The following is a 25,691-nucleotide window of genomic DNA, read 5'->3' as shown; positions in this document are numbered from 1 at the left end:
TGGCCGAGATGCGGCGGGTGCCAGGTCCCGGAGGGAGACCGTGTCCTGTCGGCCATCGGGATGCTCCACATACGCGTACTGCGGGTTCGCGTGGAGTAGCTGGACTCTTTCGACCAACGGGTCCGACTTGTGCACCCGCACATGTTTCCGGAGCAGAATGGGCCCGGGGGTAGGCAGCCAAGTCGGGAGCGGGGTCCCTGAGGAAGACTTCCTGGGAAAAACAAGAAGACGTTCATGAGGCGTTTGGTTGGTGGCGGTACAGAGAAGTGACTGGATGGAGTGGAGGGCGTCTGGGAGAATGTCTTGCCAGTGGGAGACTGGGAGATCTCTGGACCGTAGGGCCAGCAGGATGGTCTTCCAGACCGTACCATTCTCCCTCTCGACCTGTCCGTTACCCCGGGGTTGTAACTGGTCATCCTGCTGGAGGCGATGCCCCTGCTGAGCAGGAATTGATGCAGCTCGTCGCTCATAAAGGAGGACCCCCAATCGCTATGAATGTATGCGGGGTAACCGAACAGGGAGAAGATGGTGTGCAGGGCTTTGATGATGGTAGTTGTGGTCATGTCGGGGCAGGGGATGGCGAACGGGAAGCGGGAGTACTCGTCAATCATGTTGAGGAAGTACATGTTGCGGTTGTTGGAGGGGAGGGGACCTTTGAAGTCCATACTGAGACATTCAAAGGGGCGGGAAGCCTTTATCAGCTGCGCTCGTTCAGGGCGGAAGAAGTGCGGCTTGCACTCCGCGCAGATGTGGCAGTCCCTATTGACTGTCCTGACCTCCTCGATGGAGTAGGGCAGGTTGCGGGTCTTTATGAAATGGAAAAAGCGGGTGACCCCCGGGTAGCAGAGGTGCGTGTGGAGGGTTCGGAGGCGGTCCACTTGTGCATTGGCACAGGTGCCGCGGGACAGGGCATCGGGAGGCTCATTTAGCTTCCCAGGACGATACAAGATGTCGTAGTTGTACGTGGAGAACTCAATCCTCCACTGCAAGATCTTGTCGTTCTTTATCTTGCCCCTCTGTGCATTATCAAACATGAAAGCTACTGACCGTTGGTCTGTGAGGAGGGTAAACCTCCTGCCGGCCAGATACTGCCTCCAATGTCGCACAGCTTCTACTATGGCCTGTGCTTCCTTCTCGACCGAGGAATGTCGGATTTCGGAAGCGTTGAGGGTCCGGGAGAAGAAGGCCACGGGTCTGCCCGCTTGGTTGAGGGTGGCCGCCAGAGCAACATCAGACGCGTCGCTCTCGACCTGAAAGGGGAGGGACTCGTCGATAGCGCGCATCGTGGCCGTTGCAATGTCTGCTTTGATGCGGCGAAAGGCCTGGCGGGTCTCCATCGACAGGGGGAACGTGGTGGACTGGATGGGGGGACGGGCTTTGTCTGCGTAATTGGGGACCCATTGTGCATAATATGAAAAGAAGGCCAAACAGCGCTTAAGGGCTTAGGGGGAGTGGGAGCTCCATCAGATGGTGCATGCGTTCGGGGTCGGGGCCTATCTCTCCGTTACGCACTACATAGCCGAGGATGGCTAGACGGTCGGTGCTAAACACGCACTTATCCTTATTGTAGGTCAGGTTAAGGAGTTTTGCGGTATGGAGGAATTTGCGGAGGTTGGCGTCGTGGTCCTGCTGGTCGTGGCCGCAGATGGTGACATTGTCGAGATACAGGAAGGTTGCCCGTAAACCATGTTCGTCGACCATTCGGTCCATCTCCCTTTGGAAGACCGAGACCCCATTCGTGACACCGTGTTGGTTGCCCATCCGCTTCGAACGCAGTGTACTTTCGGTCACTCGTGTGGATGGGGAGCTGGTGTTAGGCGGACTTAAGGTCCACCGTGGAAAAAACCTTGTACTGCGCGATCCTGTTAACCAGGTCGGAGATACGTGGGAGAGGATACGTGTCCAGCTGCGTAAATCGGTTGATGGTCTGACTGTAGTCTATGACCATCCGATTTTTCTCCCCGGTCTTAGCCACCAGCACTTGTGCTCGCCAGGGGCTGTTGCTGGCCTCGATAACGCCCTCCTTCAGAAGCCTTTGGACTTCGGACCTGATGAAGGTCCGGCCCTGGGCACTGTACCGTCTGCTCCTGGTGGCAACGGTTTTGCAATCCGGGGTGAGGTTTGCAAACAAGGATGGGGGATCGACCTTGAGGGACGCGAGGCTGCAGACAGTAAGGGGGGGCATAGGACTGCCGAGTTTGAAAGTTAAGCTCTAGAGGTTGTACTGGAAATCTAACCCCAGGAGTGCTGCCGCGCAGAGGTGGGGAAGGACGATTAGCTTATAGTTTTTAAACACCCTCCCCTGGACCGTGAGGTCCGCTATGCAGCACCCTGTGATCTGGACCGAGTGCGAACCGGAGGCCAGAGCGATTCTTTGTTTAACCGGATGAACGGGAAGTGCGCAGCATCTTACCGTGGCGGGATGGATGAAACTTTCCGTGCTCCCGGAGACCAACAGGCAGCTCGTCTCGTGACCGTTAAGGAAAATCTTCGTGGTCGCCGTGGACAGTGTGACGGGGCCGTGACTGATCCAACGTTACTGAGGCGAGTCGTGGCAGGAACTCCAAGTCGTCATCCGGCAGCGAGTGGTCACTTGCGGGGTCCTCGGTGCCAATCCAAGATGGCGGGGCCCATCGGCCGCACGTGGTGGGGGGTGAACAAAATGGAGGCACCCTGGGATCGCACGTGGCGGCGTGGGCCCAAAATGGCGGTGTCCGGTGATCACTCGTGGCGGTGAGGGGTGGGGGCAGCGAAGTCCGCGGGCTGCGTGGGGCGCGTGAGGAGCGCTGGGGGGGGGGGGGACCTGCGGTCGCTGCTCGGGACTGCAGCGACCACCTTGGACAGGCAAACGGCCGCGTAATGGCCCTTTTTGCCGCAGCCTTTACAGGTTGCAGTGCGGGCCAGGCTGCACTGGCGGGGGGTGCTTGGCCTGGCCGCAAAAATAGCAGTGGGGCCCCGTGGGTTTATCGGGGCACCCTGCGGCGCAGGCCTGGGGGGGTTCAGAGTCGGCGGAGGTAGGGGGGGGGTCGCGTTCCATGCCGCCCAGGAGGCCGGCGCGTGGTCGGGAGCGTACACCCGGGCGTTGCGGTTGCCGATATCGAGAGAGGAGGCGAGGGCCCGTGCCTCAGCGAGGCCTGAGGTTTCCTTCTCCAAGAGTCTCTGGCGGATCAGGGTAGATTGAATACCCGCCACGAAAGCGTCTCGAATTAAAAGTTCAGTGCGCTCGACCGCAGAAACTTGTGGGCAGGCGCAGTTCCTCCCCAGAACAAGGAGGGTCTGGTAGAATTCATCTAAGACTCACCGGGGAATTGCTGTCTCGTGGCCAGCAAGTGCCGTGCGTAGACCTGGTTCACTGGCCGGATGAAATGTCCTTTTAGTAAGTCCATAGCTGCGTCATAGTCTCGTTCGTCCTCTATGAGCATGTACACGGCGGTGCCCACGCACGAGTGGAGGGTATGAAATTTTTGTTCCCTTGACGGGAGGTTTTTGGCTGTGCTTAAATAACTTAAAACACGCCAGCCAGTGTTTAAATGCAGCTGTTGCATTTGTTGCGTGTGAGCTGAGTCGGCTTGATACGAAGCTCCATCTTTTTAAACTTGTGTATTAAATTGATGCAGCATCAATGGGACACGAGGCGAAGATGCGATCCAAACAAAAGGCTTTAATACACAAGATGTGTGCCCGGCAGTAGACGTACAGAAGAACGGCCGACTGCCGGGGAACACGGGTTCTTATATCCCTACCTACCTCTCAGCCAATACTACCACACAGTGGTGGCCTGAAGTCCCCGGCTTGATCAGTGGATACGGCCTGAGATTTGCCAGGTCTGTGACCGCGCACATACACAGCGGCGGCCTGCAGCGGCCGCACCGTGCAACATGGCACCAGCCCCGCGCGCACCTGGCCTGCCAAAAACTACCCCCCTGTAACTTGCCTCACCACCCCCAGAACACCCCCCACCAGACCCCCAATGAATGCGTCCCTGCCAGCGGACTGGCTCCCCCCCCCCCCCCCCCCCCCCCCCGACTGTGGTGGCGCTGGACTCAGTCTGCAGCCGCCACGCGGGGTCCACGAAAATTAAAACCAAAAGTCACACCGTCGGGAACTCGGCCCATCAGGGGCAGAGCATCGGGGGAGGGCCTCAAGTTACGTCCTGAGGCCGTCCCAACGTCATGTGGTGTTCACTTTGAGTATGCCGCCCCCGATTTCTGCGCAAACGGGGGTTCTGTGGCTGATCGGCGAGCATAATTCCGGCGTCGGTGAGCGGAGACTCCTGCCGATAATAACCAATGTTTTATAGGTACCTCTGGGTCAGGTTTCAACTTTTCTTTATTGAATTATATACTCACTGAGGAAGGGAGCAGGAATAGGAAGCTGTGTGTATGTATTGATTAAAATGGAAAGCATTAGAAGCGGTATTCTCGGGTTTAAACAGATTAGACTGGCAGGAGACATAAAATTAATTCCTGGAAAGCGCAAGATCTAGTGAAGGAACCTGAATCAAGGCTGGTGGGGTTTAGAGTACAATGGGTACACAGAAGTAGCACACTGAGTGACTCGGGCAGAAGAAAGTCAAGTAAAGTTGTTAAGACTGGATCACAACCCACACCGTGTCAGCCCACTTTAACTCCCGAAGCTGACAGAACTGTCACACCACGAAATTAACTGTCAAAAAATTCTTACTGAGCATTACTTTACATGATAGCTTGATCAATATTTATCTTTCCCCATCATCGCAGAGAAAAGATGGCTCAATTTGCATGCTCTCAGATAAATCTCACAGCCTCTCACCTGAATTTAGGCGAAAGAACATTGTTGCGGCCTTTTCCTGACCCTTCCACCCACCTCTTGACAAAGTTATGGCAAGTGTTAGAGAGACCCTCGGCAAGGTTTTAGGACCAGGGCATTTTCAAAATGTGAAGAGGCGTCTAAGCCCAATAATGATCCGGTCCCCTTTAAATAATTCACCTCTTGACAAGTTAAGATGTTAGATTGAGCTGAGGAAAAGCGGGAGAAGGTTTGTGTGAAGCATGAATGCCAGCATGAACTGCTTGGTCATGTGGCCAGTTACTGTGCTGTATACCCTGTGGAATATTGTGTGCTTTTGTAATGTTTTTCAATACTGTAACAGTGACTGCACTCAAAATAATTCATTCCCTGTAAGAAGCTTCTGCACATCCTGACGTTGTGGAAAAGACACTATGTGAACGCAAATTTTCTTCTTTCCTTAAAAAAGACAATCTCTCCCCCACCAACCCTCCCATTCCCCCCCCCCCCCCCCCCCCCCCCCCCCCATCCTCAATATTTCTTGAATGAATTTATATTCTCTGCTTCAGTGGCTTCCCCTGGTTCAGTCTGCAACTCTATTATTCTTCAGGTAAAAAGCTTTCATCTGGCTTCTCATCATTCTCTTAATTGCTAACTCTTAAGCTTCCCACTCCCCCCTCCCTCACTCCCAACCCTGCCAAGCATTGACACTTTTTACTGCAACAAATCACTCATTTCCATTCACTACCCTGGAAACTCCAAATAGTTCACCGTGATCAATATTTTCAAAAACAAAAAAAAAGGCAATAAAAAGGAATTTTGATTAACAACTGGAGGATCCCTGTCAGCGCTGCTCGCAGTAAATTGGATGATAATGACAGCATTATTATGCCGTGCAAATGCTCAATTTATTATTCTCCTGGTGAGGCAGAGTTGTGCTTAAATTGTTCTGTCTTTTTAACCCTCGAGTTGCTGCAAGTAATGCCAATTGAAAGTGGTCGGTGTGAATATTTGCACTTGGAACCAAGCTCAGCCTAATTGCTCGTTTACCAGTGGCCCCCTCGGTTGGTGTCCCCCCCAAACTCATTTTTGTCGGGCTGCCACTGGGCAGAGGACTCCATTTCATCCATCTGGCTTGCATTTGAGCTCAAGCCCCAGCAGTGCAATCCACTGCATTATGCATCCCTCCCAAGGTGCCACCTTCCTGTAAACTGTTGTTCACTGCTAATACATCCATGACAAAAAAAAACCTTAGACAATCATTTTACTGAATAGTAGAATAGTATTCTTTGAAGTTCTGTTGCGCAACACTTACTGCAGTAGTTGTTCAATAGTCAAAGAGGCAACTGTGCATACTGAGCTGGTTTAGCTCAGTGGGCTAGACATCTGGCTTATGATGCAGAACAAGGCCAGCAGCGTGGGTTCAATTCCCATACCAGCTGAGAATTCTCAATTCTCCCTTTGTGTACCTGAACAGGCGCCGGAATGTGGCGACTAGGGGCTTTTCACAGTAACTTCATTGCAATGTTAATGTAAGCCTACTTGTGACAATCAAGATTATTTATTTATTTGTTCACTTCTGCTGCCACTTATTCTAGATAGTTGAGAACAAAAGTAGGAAGCGTTCTATTGGCTGTGGGAAGCAGTTCATATAATCAGGGGAACAGGACAATGATTTTACTGGGATCCATTGGGCAAATTTTTCAAAAAGGTTAACAATACATCTTGTTTATCTCTGACTCAGGACATACAAATTTAATCAGACTATTTATAAGCTTCTTAACTGATGGATCACTAGACTCAAACCAGAGCAAGAAATCAGGATCCCCACGGCTCAGTAACCAATTGTAAGACATATCAAAATCTAAGGGCATCTTAGCTTCTAAAATAGAATGGCTTCTACAGGTGTGTGCTAGAAAACAGCAATGTATACAGATGCACTGAATTCTGTGTCAGTAACACTGAGCCCACAGTACAGTAGGCTAGTGTCTGAGCTCTATACACTGTTGCCCATAGTAGCGTGAGGGGGATCAGTAACTCAGCCTGCGAGTGCTGTAATCTTTAACCATCTGTACGTATTGCCAATAGCAAGTGATTGGTATAAATATTTGCACTTGGAACCAAGCTTAGCAAAATTGCTAATTTATAATAATGATAATCTTTATTAGTGTCACAAGTAGGCTTACATTAACACTGCAATGATGTTACTGTGAAAATCCCCCAGTCACCACATTCCGGCGCCTGTTCGGGTACACAGAGGGAGAATTCAGAATGTCCAAATCACCGAACAACACGTCTTTCAGGACTTGTGGGAGGAAACCGAAGCACCCGGAGGAAACCTGGGGGAACGTGCTGACTCTGCACAGACAGTGACCCAAGTCGGGAATCGAACACACAATCTGAATGAAACCCCTTCCTGTTAATGAAGGGCACTCCCTAATGTCCCGGTGCGCACAAGGCGACATGCATGACATCTATTGCCCTCTGGACCTAGGGCATCTCAGGGATGGCGGACAATCCGACAGCCCAGGCCTCTTGGTGGGCCTGACCCAGCTCGAAGTTGATAAAGCTTGATGCCGGGGCATACAGTGCATCCGTAACCTCACGATGCACCTGTGGGGAGTAGCTTGGGAAATGCTTCACAAGTCCCCAGTCGAGCCCTGGAATGAACCGGTTGCACAGAGGTTCAGGGTTGCAATGACCTTTGTAGCCACCAGGAGCAGGTGTCCTCCTAATCCATGGGGTTCCACGTCCGAGAGGACATGGCACAAGTGACGCACTCTAAATCTCTTTGTTGAGGCTAAGTCTCCTGCGGAAAATGCTGTCCATCGTCCATTTGAAAGACCAATGATGCCTGTACACCTTGGGCTATCATTGGCATCCCCTCTGGTTCCTCCTCGGCTTGATGAGCGGCCAGGTCTTCATGGTGTGTGGTGCCCCCCTGCACATGGGTTGCAGCCTCCAGCCTGCATCGACGCTGCTACCACCTTCGCCAGCGTCTGCCTGCCTCAGATGCCACCAGCACCACGAGGGCAGCCTCTGCCTGACCAACAGCACCAGTCATACTGTTATATCTGTGAGGAATTAGGGAAGGAGAGAGACCGACAATCAGGTAAAGCTTCCACCTCGGTGCCTTTAAATCCCCCAAGCCTCCCCCGCTCTTCTGTGTCCTGTCTTCTCTCAGAGTGCCATCAACCAAGCCAGTTGTGCTGGAAAACACTCATCCCCAGCTACCGCAGGAACCCCTAGACCCCTGCCGGGAATATTAGGAAGACCAAGCTCAGGTACCCTCCTCTGATATAAACACATACCCTTTGGTGGTGACCCTATCCCCAGGGCTAAAGCCCAGCTCTTGAGTGTTTGATTGTTGGCTGCTGCCTCTATGGTGCCGATGCTTCGAGAAGTCAGGCAAACTGTTCAGGCTTCAATGTGATTGAAATGGGATGCAATAATCATCATCAGAGACATGGCATGTATGCTAATGAGAAGCCATTTGAGAATATTTTATTTATTAAATGGTCAACAGTAACAAAGACTATGTAACATTACACATATCACACTAACCACTAAACAAGAAGGAAACGTCACCGTTCCATATTGGTACCACGACAAAGCTATATCAGCTCATTTTCACACAAAGAAAACAAACATACGGTGTCACCCCTCGCAGGTTCCGCAACAGAAATGGTGGATAAGCCCGGGAATGTGTCATCATGTCCAGAACTTTGTCATCGAAATTATCTGCCCATCAACGTGTTACTTGTTACAGGTATCATTGCCATTCTCCGTCCAGGAATCGCAGCTGTGCAGGCCCTCCCACATGGCCCAATCACAGCAGAATCAAATCCTGGCATATGCATATTCCACTGGTGCTCAAGGTGCTGTTGAACATCCTTGACTTCCAGTGTGACTAACCCGCGGTGATGTGCCAGTTATATGTAGCACTCACCACACCAGAAACAAAAACGTCAGCAATCTGTGAAAGCATGTCTTCAACGATGTTAGCAGGTAGCCCATTTGGAACAATGTCACACACCAGGTCCCACAGCATCTTCTTGCTTCAAACCGGATTGCCTTCTGGACTCACATGCCCCCCTGAGCCTGGTGTTCCAGGTCGCAGGTGTCTTAGAAAAAATGGTCCTTCTTTCTGGCTACAGAAAAGGAAGGAAACAGCAACAACAGCCTACAGGCATCTGCAGCCACCAGCAGGAACAAGCAGCAAACACAACCTACAGCTGTGAAGTGCTCTCCCACTAACAAGGCCAATTTGCCATTAACAGTGGCCTTCAGCTTTGAAGCTGGAGGCTACTCACAGTCAAAGGGGGTTAAAGTAACCTTCAGCATAGAACAAATGGGCTCTGTCCTGGAAGTGTTTGGTAGTACAGACAGCAGCAGCTGCAATTGCCCCTGTCATGGGTATCCACAATATTTCAAGATGGCTTTAAGGCCTCACATGAGAAAAGCCCCTCACCTGCCACTGCACCACTGACCTAGGGGCGACCCCCAAAATGGAATGCTTCAGCTCTCTGACCAATCCTAACTCCCCTGAGGAGTCCCTCCCCCCCTCCCCAAGCACTGGGGCTGCAGCTTCAGTGCCCCTAAGCTGCAAGCTGGACAATGGAAATGGCTACTCACATCCTCAGTTCCCCTCAGTATCCATTACAACAACTGCATGTTTCAAAAAAAGAGTACTAAACAACACCCACATGATTTCTCGTTGGGGAGCCGGTTAATTCCCGGGAGGCCATTGCATTCGATTTCAAAGAACAAAGAAAAGTACAGCACAGGAACAGGCCCTGCGCCGACCATGCTGGCCGTCTAAACTAAAATCTTCTGCACTTCCGGGGTCCGTATCCCTCTATTCCCATCCTATTCATGTATTTGTCAAGATGCCCCTTAAACGTCACTATCATCCCTGCTTCCACAACCTCCTCTGGCAGCGAGTTCTAGGCACCCACTACCCTCTGTGTAAAAAACTTGCCTCGTACACCTCCTCTAAACCTTGCTCCTCGCACCTTAAACCTATGCTCCCTAGTAATTGACCCCTCTACCCTGGGGAAAAGCCTCTGACTATCCACTCTGTCTATGCCCCACATAATTTTGTAGACCTTTATCAGGTCGCCCCTCAACCTCTGTCGTTCCATTGAGAACAAACCAAGTTTATTCAACCTCTCCTCATAGCTAATGCCCTCCATACGAGGCAACATCCTGGTAAATCTCTTCTGCACCCTCTCTAAAGCCTCCACATCCTTCTGGTAGTGTGGCGACCAGAATTGAACACTATACTCCAAGTGTGGCCTAACTAAGGTTCTACACAGCTGCAACATGACTTGCCAATTTTTATACCCAATGCCCCGGCCAATGAAGGCAAGCATGCCGTATGCCTTCTTGACTACCTTCTCCACCTGTGTTACCACTTTCATGACCTGTGGACCTGTACACCTAGATCTCTCTGACTGTCAATACTCTTGAGGATTCTACCATTCACTGTATATTCCCTACCTGCATTAGACCTTTCAATCTCGCTAATAAGATTCACCTGGCCTGAGTTTCGATTCTGGCCTTTCCTGCTATTTAACCCAAATCTGGGCGCAACACGGTGGTTAAATCACGCCATCAGACTTTAAATCCAAAACAGCTGATCTTTAATAACCTCTGTGAACTCAGACCCTGTTGAAATAATTGTAGCTTTTGAAACTCAGTCACGCATTCAACATAATAATAGCCCTTGGTAAATGTCAAAAGGTAACTCTATTGAAACAGCATAAACATAAGGTAATATTTTTTTCTAACTATACCAGATGGTCTGTCAATCAAAGAACCAACAGATGGTGTTTTTGTTTAACTCTCACTAACAGCTTAAAGCTTTTTTCCAAGTTCCGAGCAGGGAGATTAAAAGAAATTCATGTCATGACACTGAAACAGATCTTATCTGACCGTCAAGAAATTCACAACTACTTAATAATGGGTGACTCCCACCATGTGGATCAAGGTCCTTGGAACAGCCAAGGTGGTATCTGTTTGAACTTGGGACTAAGCTCAAGTGGCCCTTCTCAGCTCACGTTTCCTGCCTGTGTGGAACACTATCGACAAAAATTGGATGTGTCAGAAATGGGGGCAGGATTTTTGTATCCCACCTGTCATTTATAAAGGTCCGCAAAGTTTTCCTGATGTTGCGAAAATCAGGGTCGAAGACTCTGAGAAATAAAACATATAATGATCACATTGATTTAATTGCTCCCCTCCTGAATGTAAATGAAGCTAAGGTTGCCAACTAAGGACAATGGCCTACCATCACTGCAGAAACCTTTAAACGTGCAGAGTTTCTTTTTAAAACATTAAGCTTTCATTCGTTTAACGCTAAAACCAAAGGGAGCATGGCATAGTTTGGTCCTAATTGAGATTCAGGAGCCCACCCTAGAAAGCTGACGGTTAACTAGCCTCTGCTTTTGTCACTGATAAGAAGAAAATGTGGCAGTGAAGAAAAGTGAAGGATGGCAAAAGCAATTTCCTGTCCTGTCAGGAGTGATTCGGGATCTGATAAGTTTATTTAGAAATGATCTATTCAAATAACTTCCTTGTGAATTTGGATTTTCTGCAGAACTGTTATTTCAATACAATGCGTTCTAAAGCGCAGCAAATTAAACAGTGTGAATGCACTGCTCCCGGGAAGGTGACTGCCTGCAAGATAATTTTTTCAAAGTCACTTTAACATAATGGTTCTAATAATTTAGAACAGAAGAGTAATCAAGCAGGCCTGACTGCTAGTCACTTATTCATTTAAAAGGCAATTTTGAAATGGTGGAAGTATTTTCAACTTTCCCATCTTTCTCTGAATTAAAGGCAGCGAGTGTCATTTTGACGTCTATTTAAAGCAATTAATTTCATTTTCTTTTTAAAAAGAAAAAGTTAAAAGTATTCAATTTTAAACCCCAGACTCGTCTGACATGGCTCTATCATTAGGACAAGCACTGTTGTCATTTCAGGAGCGAAAATGTTTTTGAAAGTTATTCACGATATGGCAAGATGGATTAAATTAATGTACCTTCCTTTCTAATTTTCTGCCTTGCTGTTCTGAAAATGTGGCAGAATGTGTTGGCAGGCCATTAAACTGTGGGAACATCATTGCCAAGCCCATGATTGTCCTTGGCCACGTGATTGCAAACTGATTTTTTTTTCCCCCTCCCTCTGCCTAGTTCAAAGCAAGGAGCCAAGTGTAGTAATCCCATGGCTCAGACCAACTGATTCAGTACAAGCTGGGGTTTGAACCCTGGAGCATCAGTGAAGTTTGGGGTTTGAACCTCAGCACGGTAGCATTGTGGATAGCACAATTGCTTCACAGCTCCAGGGTCCCAGGTTCGATTCCGGCTTGGGTCACTGTATGTGCGGAGTCTGCACATCCTCCCCGTGTGTGCGTGGGTTTCCTCCGGGTCCTCCGGTTTCCTCCCACAGTCCAAAGATGTGCAGGTTAGGTGGATTGGCCATGCTAAATTGCCCTTAGTATCCAAAATTGCCCTTAGTGTTGGGTGGGGTTACTGGGTTATGGGGATAGGGTGGAGGTGCTGACCTCGGGTAGGGTGCTCTTTCCAAGAGCCGGTGCAGACTCGATGGGCTGAATGGCCTCCTTCTGCACTGTAAATTCTAAATTCTATAATAAAGGGACAGTGTTGTGTTATGTAATTTGGAATAACACAAGCTGCCACTTGATGCAGTTTTGAGTAAAAGATGTTCCAGACTTTGATGTGAGTTCTAGGTGTTTTATTGAACGATTAGCACAGTTCTCAATGAGTTCGACTCTCTGCTAATCTAAATTTAGTAACTCAGTCTAACTGAACCAGCCTTGCTCTAAGCCACGTGCTGGGGTGTGATGCAGAGGATACACCCTGGCTCACTCTGTAGATGTTGGTCTGTGGAAAGAGGTGGGGTGTGAGTGCCTCATCCCTTTATATAGTGAGATACCACCTCTGAGTGTATTGACTGCTCATTGGTTGTGTCCTATTCTACGTGTTCATTAGCTGCATGTTTGCAAATCATGACATGCAGGACAGTATCCACATTAAACTGGGAATTTAACAGTAGGACAAGTGATGATTTAAAAAAACACAATAAATTCAACATTAGCCTAGAAAAAAAAATAAACTTGACCAATACAACTTTGGAATGGGAAAGAAAAAGAGCTGCAAGGTCACCAAGGCTTTAGGCAGCAAAAGGTCAGGGAAAGAAGCTGAAAACATTTGGAAACTGAGGGAATAAGTCATATCTCCGTAAGAATGGTTAACTACCAAAATTCTCTTTTGCATGAACCACATCATACCTAATGCTGCCAGGAACTCATGACATCCAGGCAGTCGCCAGAGGTGCACACTGATGGACACCTGAATAGGAGCTGAAGAAAAATCTTGCTCTTTCTCTCCAGTCTGAAGTTGAACCAGAACTTGATGGAGCTGTGCAAATAAAAAAAGAGAGAAAGTTATAAAAGAAAATGACATCCCACAGAACATTACACAAAACGTTTATAGTGGGTAAGGTGCTAAAGGGAAACAAACTTGAGATATTGGAGCCGGAGAGGAGCTTGGTATTTTCATCAACAGTTCACCAGAGTTTTTAGCAAACTCTTCCCAGGTATTAACATAACAAACAAAATGTTGGCAAGTATCGAAAGAGGTTTAACATATAAATCCAGAGGGATAGTTTTAAAACTCTACTGGGGCTTAATGAGACCACTTCTGGAATACTGCAAGCGGCTTTTGTTTCTATATAGGGCGGAATTGTCCCAGAGGAGGGAAGCCCCGATGTCAGGGTGTTTCTCAGTGGCCAACACCCTTGGGCAGCAGATCAGACGTTCCCCATGATATTGCCATGGCGGGACTATCTGGAGCTGGCTAATTATGGAAGGTGGAGGGATGGACCTTCCACACTGCTCGTCCAATCAGAGGGCTGCCAGCTCCGCTGTGCCAGTAGGCGAGGTGCTTGCTGCTGAGGTAACAATGACAATGGAAATGCACGGGAGGTTAAGCGAGAAATCTTATTGAATTTAATGACGGAGCATAAAGGTCAGGCAGGGGAGGCACATGGGACAGTGGTTAACACTGTTGTCTCACAGCACCAGGGATCCGGGTTTGATTCCGGCCTTGGGTTACTGTCTGTGTGGAGTTTGTACGTTCTCCAATTGTCTGCGTGAGTTCACTTTTCGCGGTCCGATTTCCTCCCATAGCCCAAAGGTTAGGTGGATTTGCCATGCTAAATTGCCCCTTCGTGTTCAAAGATGTGCAGGTTAGGTGGGGTTACGAGGATAGGGAGGGGGATTGGGCCTCGGCAGGGGGCTGGATTCTTCGTAGCCCGACGCCGAAATCGTGATCGGTGATCGGGTGGAGAATGGATTCTGATGCCGGAATCGGGGCCAGTGCCGGTTTGATGACGGTCTGCCATGCCCCATCCCCTCCAAACTGGCATCATTGTGACGCGCGCCGCACACCGCTTCAACACTGCTGAGGGTCATCGGCCAGCCCACCCGCGATGCTCCGCCCCCGATGGGACGAATACCTGACAGTACGGCCCACGTGTAGTTCCAGCAGTCATGAGCCCGCGTGCTGGCTGGGAACAGTATATAGCACCACCACACTCGTCCAGGATCTGTGCCGCCTGCCGGGGGGGGGGACGGCTTCTGCTAGGGCTGGGGGGGACTGGTATGGGGTGGCCAGGGGGTGGGCTGTGGGGTCGCGGTTGACGGGTTATGGTTCGAGCATAGCCGTGGAAATGTTTTCCGGCACGATCGGTGCAGGACGTCAGCCATGCGCATGCGCAGCCCGGGACACGGCCATTCGCCGGCTGTTTTCGGCGCAATCTGCGGTAGTTTCACGCGTGGCCAGTGCTAGCCCCTCACCAGTACCGGAATCGGTGAGGGGTTCGCACCGATTTTCCTGTCGTGACCCTCCTGCGGATCGTCAGTTCGGGCCGGCACTTAACCTCAGAAACGGAGAATCCAGCCCCGGGGGCCAAATGGCCTCCTTCTGCACTGTAGGGATTCCATTCTATTCTTTTCTAACAACTAATAGCATCGAGGGTTATTAGAAAGGTACCAAGGCGCACAATGGATAGACGGACTAAAGGTCTTGCTGACTGACATAGACTGCTGCTATGGGAGAGATTCTGAAACTTCCTGTCTGATGATGAAAGATCAATATTGCCTCAAAAATGGTAGGGTATGTATTATCGGCCCACCTGTGTGTCGAGAGTGCCTACCAGAGTCAGGCTGTGGGCCCTTATTATGTGCATTTTAGGACTCAATTCGGGGGGAGATGCTCTGCCCCCATTTTAATTGTGTCATTATTAGGAGAGCTGCTCACCATGGGGAGACGGGAGCTCAGCTATATGTTTAAATCAGGGTCCTGTGACACAATTAGGCCAGATACTGCTTGACTAATAACTGGAGAAGTGACATCCAGTGCTTGACCTTCCTGTAAAACCTGACGCAATTGTTGGCCATTGAAACTGCGTATGAAGGAGCGTTCATCTGCAGGTCAGGGGATTGATTATCAGGTCTTTTTACTATCCGGTTGTCCAGGAACATTTCGAGTTTCCAGATGACTAGTTTGCTACATTTGTGACCTTATCACTCTGAGTGAGCTCTCTGTGCCTATCATGGGTACAATTACAGTCAGTTTCTTCTGGATGGACAAAAACAGGTGGAGCAAGAGGAGCAGCGGTAGCCGCATTAGCAATCGCTGCCAACACCAGCTGTGGGAAGCAGAAGACAGCAGGTAATGAGCACTGCTCACAGGAGGTTATTCCCAGCACACAGCATGTACAAGCCAAGAGTCAGTTTCTTGTAGAATGCTGCAAAGCCTGCAGTCCCTCGGCAGGCCGTTGCAGACCTCTGTTATAGGTCCTGCTGCCGGTGTGGTTGGGGTGGGGATATTATTTGCTGGTGGTTTCCAAAGTCACCCTAGCTTCTGACTTTGAAATCCTTTCAGCCTGTCACAAGAGACTTTGGCCACATCTCCTCGCTAACAATCCGAGGCTGTGTTAAGCAGGTAACTGACAACCTGTTCATCAAGGCCCAACAGTGCATAATTTTACCATTAACCTGTTCAAATACTGGTGCTAGCAAATAAACTCAGGTGCCGATTTCAATCGAGCTACATAAACGTGATGGCCAAGAGTGGTGCCAGAATCACCATCCTTCGCATTTCCCACTTTCAGTTGAATTCCCCTTATTGTGCTGAAGCCACCTAATTTAAACTTTAGTGATGTTGTAATTCAAATATTAAATAGTTTCTAGAAGAGGAAATTGTATTTAAAAAAATTGAAGGTAAAATTGGACAGGAGTGGGGGTACAAAATAGACACACTCACATTTTGCGACCATTGAAATCATGCCTAATATTTAAGTCTGTTGAAGTCAATGGAACTGAATATTGCACAGAGCGTACAATTCATAGATAATTCATAGAATTTACAGTGCAGAAGGAGGCCATTCAGCCCATCGAGTCTGCACCGGCTCTTGGAAAGAGCACCCTACCCAAGGTCAACACCTCCACCCTATCCCCATAACCCAGTAACCCCACCCAACACTAAGGGCAATTTTGGACACTAAAGGCAATTTATCATGGCCAATCCACCTAACCTGCACATCTTTAGACTGTGGGAGGATCGGAGGACCCGGAGGAAACCCACGCACACACGGGGAGGATGTGCAGACTCCGCACAGACAGCGACCCAAGCCGGAATCGAACCAGGGACCCTGGAGCTGTGAAGCGATTGTGCTATCCACAATGCTACCGTGCTGCCTAATGTGGTCAGTTTTCACATTTCCACCAATATCGAATTCCACTCTGGAAAGTAGGCGGTCAAATAAGATATGGAAAATTTCCTTTAGATCTAATCATGCTGGTACGCTACTCAACTTGAGAGGGATGTACATTTGTCATGGTATAAATCTAGCATTAAGTTGCATTTCTTTCCATACCCTCAAAACAATGAGCATATTCCTTCTGTATTTGCTATGTGAACCTGACGCCCTTGGTTGCCTCACGGGTATGTTAAGAGTGTGCAGGCATGAATGGCTGCAGCCTCTGGCGATCAAAGACTTGGTGGAAATCAGAATATCAGATGGCAAAATGCAGTAGATATCCATGGCGCTACATTGTATAAAATCACCTTTCTCAGAAAGTCTTGATTTTTTACATAACAACGCCAAAGGATTCTGAAAACCGCTCTGCTCCTAACTGTCTTTTCCGTCTTTTGGATACATGTTTTGCTAACATCGTGTAGCAAACATGGATGCAAATTTAGGCTTTGCTTTTATTATTCTGACATGTGATTTCGATACTGTTCACGCTTCCAACTGTGTTTAGTCAGAATCTCAATTATCCAGTGAAATCAGGCATTATCTGAAACCAAAGCGGAGCATAAGAGTTTTCATGGAGAGTGGGGGAAGAGGTGGTGTGGAGATGAAGATATGTATACTGAGATGCTGGGTTGCTATTTACTCTTGGCTGTTGTGTTCCGTGGAATCTTGTCTGCCCATTGAAATGCGTGGTCCAACTCTTGGGTGATGTCTTCAGAGACAAACCTCTGCTATTTTCATGTTGCTATTGTGGAAAGGGCTGTTGTGGTGAGCATGATCTCATGCCTCAGCCTCAAGCAACCAGGATTTACCGGAGGTGACAGAACCCTTGTCAATCGGCACCGCTCTCTTAGATGACCATCACGGTAAGAAACACGCAGTTAATTTCCTTATTTTAAAAACTGAAAGCAGCTCCACTGATTTTAAGAGGGTAAAAGCACTGATTCCCCTGGCCTCCATAAGAGTTCATTCTGGTAGCAGTTAAGGACCCCATAATCGGCCTCTGTATCAGTGGGCTGGGAGGGGAAAAAAATCATCCGAATTTCTGCATCTCATCACTTTTTTTTTCCCAATTAAGAGGCAATTTAGCGTGGCCAATCCACCGATCCTGCACATCTTTGGGTTGTGGGGGTGAGATCCACGCAGACACAGGGAGAATGTGCAAACTCCACACGACAGTGATCGAGGGCCGGGATCAAACCCGGGTCCTCAGCGCCGTGAGGCAGCGGTACTAACTACGGCATCACCGTGTCTCCCCCCCCGCTTCTCATCATTATCCAATGACTTATGCACAAATACAATATGTCAGATTGAAAACGTACGCGGTTTAACAAACAGAACTGCAAATTGGAGCACAAATAAAACAGGGCTGGGGTGCAAGTGAAATAAATAACTCCTTGGTCTCTATCAGAAAGGCACCATGCAAATAAAATCCTCCTCTGTGAAACAGGGAAGGCGCCACTCAAGATAAGTAGCAAACACAAATTTATGGTACGAGATTGGAGTTTTTAAAGGTTTCGGTGACAACAGGATTTGAGTTCCTGGCCTTGGAAACTTCTGAGAAAATTAAAAAGAAGCTCGATTCCTGAGGGCTCCACTGGTTATGGCTCTGCTCATTTATATTTGTGACTTGTCTGAAACAGGCAGATCGCTCACAAGAAGGCAAACAAGAAATCAATATAGAAATGGCAGCTTCACTATACGTGGGCTCCCTCTACCGGTGGCAATACTGACAGGCCTGCTTATCAGGAATTAAACTTTAAAATAATTCAGGGAGGATTGAGAACAAGGATGAAAAAACCACTGCATTCGGTGCCAAGAGAGGGACGGCATTGCGTATGCCATGAGAGAGGGCGGTTGGCTGAACGAAACAGCGAAAGACCGAAAAGAAAAAGAGGCAGAGAGAAAAGAGGGGGAAATATGAGCGAGAAAGGAGTGAGATAAAATGAGAAAGAGGCGAAGTTAGTGAGAGGAAGATAACTGGAAGATTGACAGGCAGAGAAGGAAGAATGATCTTTCTTTGCGCGACCGAGTGAGAAAGGAAGATGTCACTGAAAGTGAGCTCCACTGACCATGTGTGCGTGCATGAGAATGAAACTGAAGGGTTGATCTAAGTGGTATCAAAGCTCAAGATGGATTCTTCAAATCTACTTGTGTAGAGAGGTTGGTTACCATGAAGGATCATATTTCAGAATTACTATTCAGGGCTGTGTGTCAGGCACTAAAATTTAGAGCAGTTGGGTATTGATTTCTCAGTCAAATAAAAATATAGGAAGAACACATTTTAAAAAGACGACTTTTATAGCACGATCCACGACAGTATTTTATCTTCTTTGTAAAATCTCTGTAGTTTATTCCTAATTTCAGACGTACTCATTTAATCGTACGAGGCCGATTTTATCCTTGACATCATTTAGTAAATGAGTTTTAGTCCTGAGATTGAGCCGTGCCCACACACACTATGGGAAGAAATGAATGCCCTCCCCTGTGGCATGTTTGGTGACAGGTGGGGCATTTAATCTGATGGGAGGGCGGGTGGTGAGGTGACGCATTCCCGCCTCTGCCCCGAGTACGTCTGGGGCAGGAAAGCTTATGAATGGCTTTCCCGTTCCGCTGTCATTTGAGGCCCTTAAATGGGCAATCAATACTCACCTTAAAGGCCTCATGATGCCTCCATTTGTATTCACCCAATGGCAGCTGGAGGATTTGCCATGTGGGGACCCTGAAAAGCATACTCTGCCAGGGTTGTTTGGGAGCTCCCAGTGAGGGGCCCTTGTTCACTGACAGTGCCAGATCAAGGGACTGGCATCGGGAAGGGCAAGGCCCACTGAGAGCCACCCACCTCCCTTTGCTGCCGGCCTCCTGCCCCGCCACCATCATTCTCCTGTGGTCTGAGTCAATCGATGATTCTGGGCCTTGGGTGCGTTCATGGTAGAAGCCAATACCTCCCCAGTGGTGTTTCTGAGCAATGGACAGCTGCCGGCTTCTGACTGTTGAGCAGCTCATTCCTGCCCCGGGGTCCTTGATGCCGGGGAAGGCCCATCACTGTCCAGTTGAATGTTTGATTGACACTTGATGCAACAGCTCTCCCTGTAAGTAGGTGATGCAGGGCTCTAGCTGGTGCTCAAGGTGGGACATCCATCACCGACATGAAATATAGCCCTATGTGTACCTATACACTGCTGCAAATTATTTTTGCCTGGTTGATGAGGGAATGTGGCCTACAAGGTTTTTATGACTGTTTTTGAAAAGATCTTGCATGGGTGGTGGGTGGGAGTGGGGGGGGGGGGGGGGGGGGGGGGGTGCTGGTCAAAGACCAACTGCAGGAAGATGGGATTAAGTTGGCTAGCTCTTCGGTGAACAGCATCAACATGATGGGATGAATGGCCTCCTTCTGTGCTGTAAATTTTCTATGATTCCATCCATTAGTCAACATCTCATCTGTCCCTCAGAGAGACACAGGTCACAAAAAAGGAAACCTCTTAACTCAAAGACAAACATGACGGAGTTCACTTTTCAGTCTTCTTGCATGGCAACAGGTATGCCCAATCGTTCAACACTATTGACGGTGGGATGAGGCCTCTAGGTGGGTATTAATGTCCCATTTAATGGTCCGAATTGTAAGTGGGGAGGGAAAGCCTCCCTGTCCCGGGATTAATCAGGTAAGAGGCAGGTAAGAGCCAGGGTACACTCTCCTGCCCAATTACATGTCACCGCACCTCCAAACTTGTCGCAGAGGAGGGCATTAAATTCTAATCAAGTTTCGGGAAGCAGCTTTATCGATCCTTCCCCCCCCCCCCCACCCCACCCCCCCTGCTCCTCGTTACATTTCCAACCTTTTTCAGTTCTGACGAAATATTGTTGACTTGACTCTGTTTCTCCCCTCACAGATGCTGCCAAGCCTGCTGCGTATTTCCAACATTTTCTGTCTTTGTTTCAGATTTCCGGCACCCGCAGTTTTCTACATTTCATTAATCTTTAAGGTGCTTAATAAGCTGGGTGGCTAGAGCTTGCACCAAAGCAGTGTCTGTTAATTTAAGAGTTAAAAGCAGTTCCGATTTAGAGCTGCATCAGGGAGATGTAACGGAAGGTAGAGCAAAAAAGAAAAACGCAGACATTGCTGGAAACATAGACCAGGTCCGCCAGCAGCCATAAAAAGAAAAGAGAGGTTCATGTTTCAGATCCTCCTTCAGAACTGGCAGCGGATTTGTACTCAAAACATTAACTTATAGTCTTTGCTGATGACCCCCTATGTACTTCCAGCATTTTCTTTCTTCCCACTAACACAGAAATCTGTCTGTGAAAAGAGACAGCTAAAAATGCCGACTATTTGGGCGGGATTCATCGACCCCCCGCCGGGTCGGAGAATCGGCGGGGGGCGGCGTGAATCCCAGCACTGAAGAATCGACGGGGGTGGGAATCGCGTCGTGCCGATCACTCGCAGCGCCCCCCCCCGGCAATTCTCCGGCCCGCGATGGGCCAAAGTCCTGCTGGTTCTTTGCCAGTCCCGGCGGCGTGGATCAGACTAGGTCCCTTACTGGCGGGACCTGGCGGCATGGGCAGGCTCTGCGGTCCTGGGGGGGCACGCGGCAATCTGGCCTCGGGGCATGCCCCCACGGTGGCCTGGTCCGTGATCAGTGCCCACCGTGGGGGCACTCTTTTCCCTACGCGCGGCCGTGTCAGCCTCCGCGATGGCTGACGCGTAGGTGAACCCCTCCCCTGTGCATGCGTGGGGATGACGTCAGCAGCCGCTGACACTCCCGTGCATGCGCGGACTCTCGCCAGCCGGCGGAGTCCCTTCGGCCCCGGCTGGCGCAGCGCCAAAGGCCTTCACCCCACTCCATCCCGCCGGGAACCCCCACCCCGCCGGGTATGGGAGAATCACGCACTTTTTCCTCTCTCAACAGACCTGCTGAGTATTTCCAGCGTTCTCTCTTTTCATTTCAGCGAGATATTCTTCACTGAAGGAAGAGCGAGTGAAGTTGGTTTGCAGAGTGGGGCTCAGAGGCCTGTTTCCCTGAGATAACAGAGCTGTCGACCACGGAACTGTAGCGAGTCAGCCTGCGCTGATAAATAGTATGAAGCTGGGCTGTCATTCGGGGAGGAAGGTAAACGGGAAGCAGAGTGAGGTTTCTCCACACACATGGGGCAGGAAACTGGGTGGTGGCGGATGGGGAGGCGTGGAATGTGCTCTCAAATACGGCGCAGTAACCAGTTGTAGAGCCATTGCAAAAGGCCAGAAAGATGCTATCATCTCACTGACAGGCTGACAGGGAAGGAGCCTGGGATGAAGGTAACTAAAAACTGTGGCAGGAGAAGAGAAGAAATAGAAAACAATGATCTCGGCCGTTTCTGCAATACGTTTAAGTGGCGTAAAGAGCGTGACTTTCAAAGGGTGCAATGCAAAAACAAGGCTATCAGGAAGAAACCTCTACGGATCAAAGAGCTAACACAGTTCACTGCAACATCCAATGTTTTTACTAGATCAATCCAGTTTGGTGCACTTACCATTCCAACCATATTTTTTACAGCCTTCAAAGAGGAGATTAGGAGAAAGAAAAACAACAAGCTTTAGATTCATGCATAGGTGATATACAAGTGCAGTAAATTGAATCAGCAGTCACCACAGTAAAGCTTAAATAAATATACACAGAAAGAGACACCAAGCAGGAGAGGTTTGGCATAACACTGTTAACTTGCATCAAACGCACATTTGTTTAATTGAGTTGATTGAGAGTAATGAAGCCAGCTGTATAAAAGAGATATTAAAGGGAAGCAGGCGGTTGCAGATTTTTAGGTGCAGGATTTGCGATGGTTTTATTATTATTTTTTTTTTTGGTCAGCAATTTTCCCTAATTTATCCCCAGCCATGAAACAGCTTGCAGACCTGATCCGGCTGCCCCATATGCTGCACCACAGTCAGCTGCTTGATGTGTGTAAGTGGCACGGGGTGACTTGGTATCTGATCTCCCCTCACTCCCTGCGGTCTCCATTTGATGATTCACGGAGAAGACTTGTATTTGACCACAGTCTGTCATAGCATGTTTGGAATATCTCAGAACATCCACTTCACCAAAAGAACAGAGGGACAGGGGCGGAAAGCCACAAAAATAAATCTAAATCTGAACTTTTAACTAGGAGCTTTTAACTATCGCTATGTATCTCTATTAGTTTGATATCTGGTAGCAACACTGTCAAAACCATCACAGATCATTAAAACACACTGCTGGAAATGACACTGGGGTACATTAGCTTATGAATGCTTATTATATTCATATCAAGTTCTTTTGTCCACTATTTTAATGAGTATATCAACCAGTTAATGGATTTATATCAAATTACTTTCTAAAACTTACATATTCAAACAACGTTACACAGCACGATTTCCAGGTTTAACTCTCACAACTATATATTTGCCAGTAATTAGTTCATGTTTTGCATCTGAAATGGAGTCCCTCCATTAGTTTGTTATCTCAGCTTTGTTTCCCTTCAGAATCCTTTCTCACACTTCCACAGTACCGTGTTCAAGAACAATCCTCTGCAGCTCGCTCACTGAGATCAGGAACTGATGTGGTACAGAATTTACTTGCCTAGGTGCACCATTGAATTTCACCAGGACATCAGGGAATGATCGTAATACAGCCTTGTATTTCACCTGACAGCTTGTTCCAGTGTCCATAGAACCCATAGAATCGCCACAGCACAGAAGGAGGCCATTCGGCCCATCAAGTCTGCACCAAGCCTCTGAAATAATACCTTATCGAGGCCCAATCTCCTGCCCTATCCCCATAACTCCATCTAACCATCACATCTTCGGACACTGAGGAGCGATTTTTTTAGCACAGCCAATCCACCTAACCTACATATCTTTGGACTGTGGAACGAAACACCCACAGGAAAGCCCATGGAGACATGGGGAGAATGTGTAAACTCCACACAGAGAGTCACCGAAGGCCAGAATTGAACCCGGGTCCCTGGCGCTGTGAGGCAGCAGTGCCACCATGCCATCCTTGTAACCCTCTTAATTCCAGGTGCATTATAGTCTTTCTTACTCCTCAAAATAGTCTATGAAGAGTTCACAGCTCGAGGAAGCAATTCATAATTGACAAAAATTAATCCCTTACTAATCTTTATCCAGTAATGTTAGAACCTTGAAGGCCTGGTTAAAACGGCCGACCAGTATTCACTATCTATGTTCATTCTTGAAGTACAGTTACCAGGACAATGTATCAAGAAGGAAGATATTCCAGAGATGTAGCTGAAAATACTTCCAACAATTCTTGCATGAAACAAAGTTTTGAAGAGAAAGAGGGCACTGTACTAGTGATTAAGTATTGTCAAGTCTATTTTATGTGATGCATAAGTTACATACATCCCAAATAAAGTGGCTGTGCAATCCTTGTTCTGGTGACATAAAATTAGCACACTCTATCAACTGCACTATAATCTATTGTTTATGTGTTTATTACTGTTTGGATGTTAGAAAGATTCTATTTTTTTAAATTAGATAATTTATTGAGTTATATTGCTGCAGAGGTTTAGCAATGCTGCCGATTTACTAACAGCCAATATTTCAGAATTCTGCAACCGGCAGTGTTTACAAAGAATTCTGCTGCTGCAAAATCAGGGAACTTGACAAACTTAATGCGTTCAGGATTTCCTTTCACTTTTAGAATTCCTTCATGAGAGCTTCATGCTACAGTTGGCTCTTTACAAAGGTAGTTCAACTTCACTGGTGCCCTTTAAAGATGGTCCATTGATGTGTACAACTTTGTTCATCCATCAAGACCCTTCCCAAAAGGTGTGTGTGTCTGGATAAAGTGTACAGACTGGAGGTCAGAACTTGATGAGAGTTGTTGAGGCTGAGCTATATACTGCCCTCACCTGAAGTACCTTGATGCAGACTTTCCTTGAAGTCTTACTGGATAGTGATCAAGGAAGGGGTACCTCACCTCATTTTCATCTCCCTGGGGTTCCATTGTTGGCGAGCTGACTTGACAAGAGACCAGAGATTAAGGGCTTGGTTTTCACTCCCGAGGAGGATAGCCCGAGTAAGGAAATTTTCCTTCTCAGCAGACCTGCCTTGGTTCAAAGAGAGTCTCTGTCAGACCCAATCTTCACTCTTGGGAAGAGGAGGAGGGATGGAGTCGGGCTTTCCAACCTGTTAGTAGATCCGAGTGGGCACAGGGGTGGAGAACTGCCAGGGCGGAGTGGTTAGATGGCCTATCTTGGTTGTCTAGGACGTTTTCCTAGTTGATTTAGAAGCTGTAAGGTTCTCTAACCCTCACTCCTCACATCCCCTTCACCCTGCCTGTATGCCCAATCATAACCCCAATTGCCCCTCATCCAGTATCCACCATGGGCAGACCTCAGGAGCATTGTGAAGATGAAAAAATATTCTAACAAGCTAATACTCATATACTCTTGATAGTGAAAAAGCTCCCATTTATGAAATCCATTCAAAGCTTTCAAATCTCTTGTGGTCAATCTCTTACACAAACAAACTTCTATTCAGACCACACATCAAGGACAGCTAACCTTTACTAGTTTCTTTAAATTGGCAGTCATACTATAAACTCAGAACCTGCTGCTGAGATAATTATACTTTTTGAAATTCAGCCAATCATTCATGATGTCATAATAACAACCCTTATAAAATGTTTACAGGGACCTCAATGGTCATCTTTTTTTTTAACCTACACCGGATGGCCTATCAAGCAAAACCTGTCCCGGGTTTAAAAAAAATTCTCTCAATGACAGATTCAGCCTGTGTTTATCTATGTTTAAAAAGCAGAAGTATTTAAAAAAGCTTCGGACCTTGACACTTCAACAGAACGTATCCACACTTCAGGAGTGTGTACAGCTACTTCATAAATTTGTAACTCCCACACTGTGGGATAAGCTGCTTGGATCAGTCAAAATAGGATCTGTTTGAACTCAGCATTAAGATCAAATGGTCCTGTTGAGTTTAGGTTTCCCGGCTATTTGAATCATGTCACATCACCTCCCCTGCTTGGTAACATAATCTGTCGGACATGGGGGCGGGTCACCCATATCCATACCCCCACCTGCTAATT

General features: G+C 48.1%; 1 protein-coding gene across 5 annotated transcripts in view; it reads right to left on the bottom strand.

The window, feature by feature from the left end:
• The window catches only part of ttc28 (tetratricopeptide repeat domain 28), a 965,957-nt gene that overhangs the window by 9,954 nt on the left and 930,312 nt on the right, over window positions 1-25,691 (bottom strand). For 4 of the 5 annotated variants that reach the window (XM_038780339.1, XM_038780507.1, XM_038780420.1 and 1 more), the window contains 2 exons: window positions 22,123-22,146; window positions 13,082-13,211 (listed from right to left, as the gene is read on the bottom strand). In XM_038780339.1, the coding sequence (XP_038636267.1) occupies window positions 13,082-13,211; window positions 22,123-22,146 (154 nt within the window). The remainder of the gene's footprint in view (window positions 1-13,081; window positions 13,212-22,122; window positions 22,147-25,691) is intronic. The other variant, XM_038780595.1, reaches the window with a different exon arrangement.

This window comes from Scyliorhinus canicula, chromosome 1, assembly GCF_902713615.1.
Source record: "Scyliorhinus canicula chromosome 1, sScyCan1.1, whole genome shotgun sequence".
Taxonomy (NCBI): Eukaryota; Metazoa; Chordata; class Chondrichthyes; order Carcharhiniformes; family Scyliorhinidae; genus Scyliorhinus; species Scyliorhinus canicula.
Note: the sequence above shows the minus strand (reverse complement) of the source record. Positions and strands in the feature narration are given on the sequence as shown.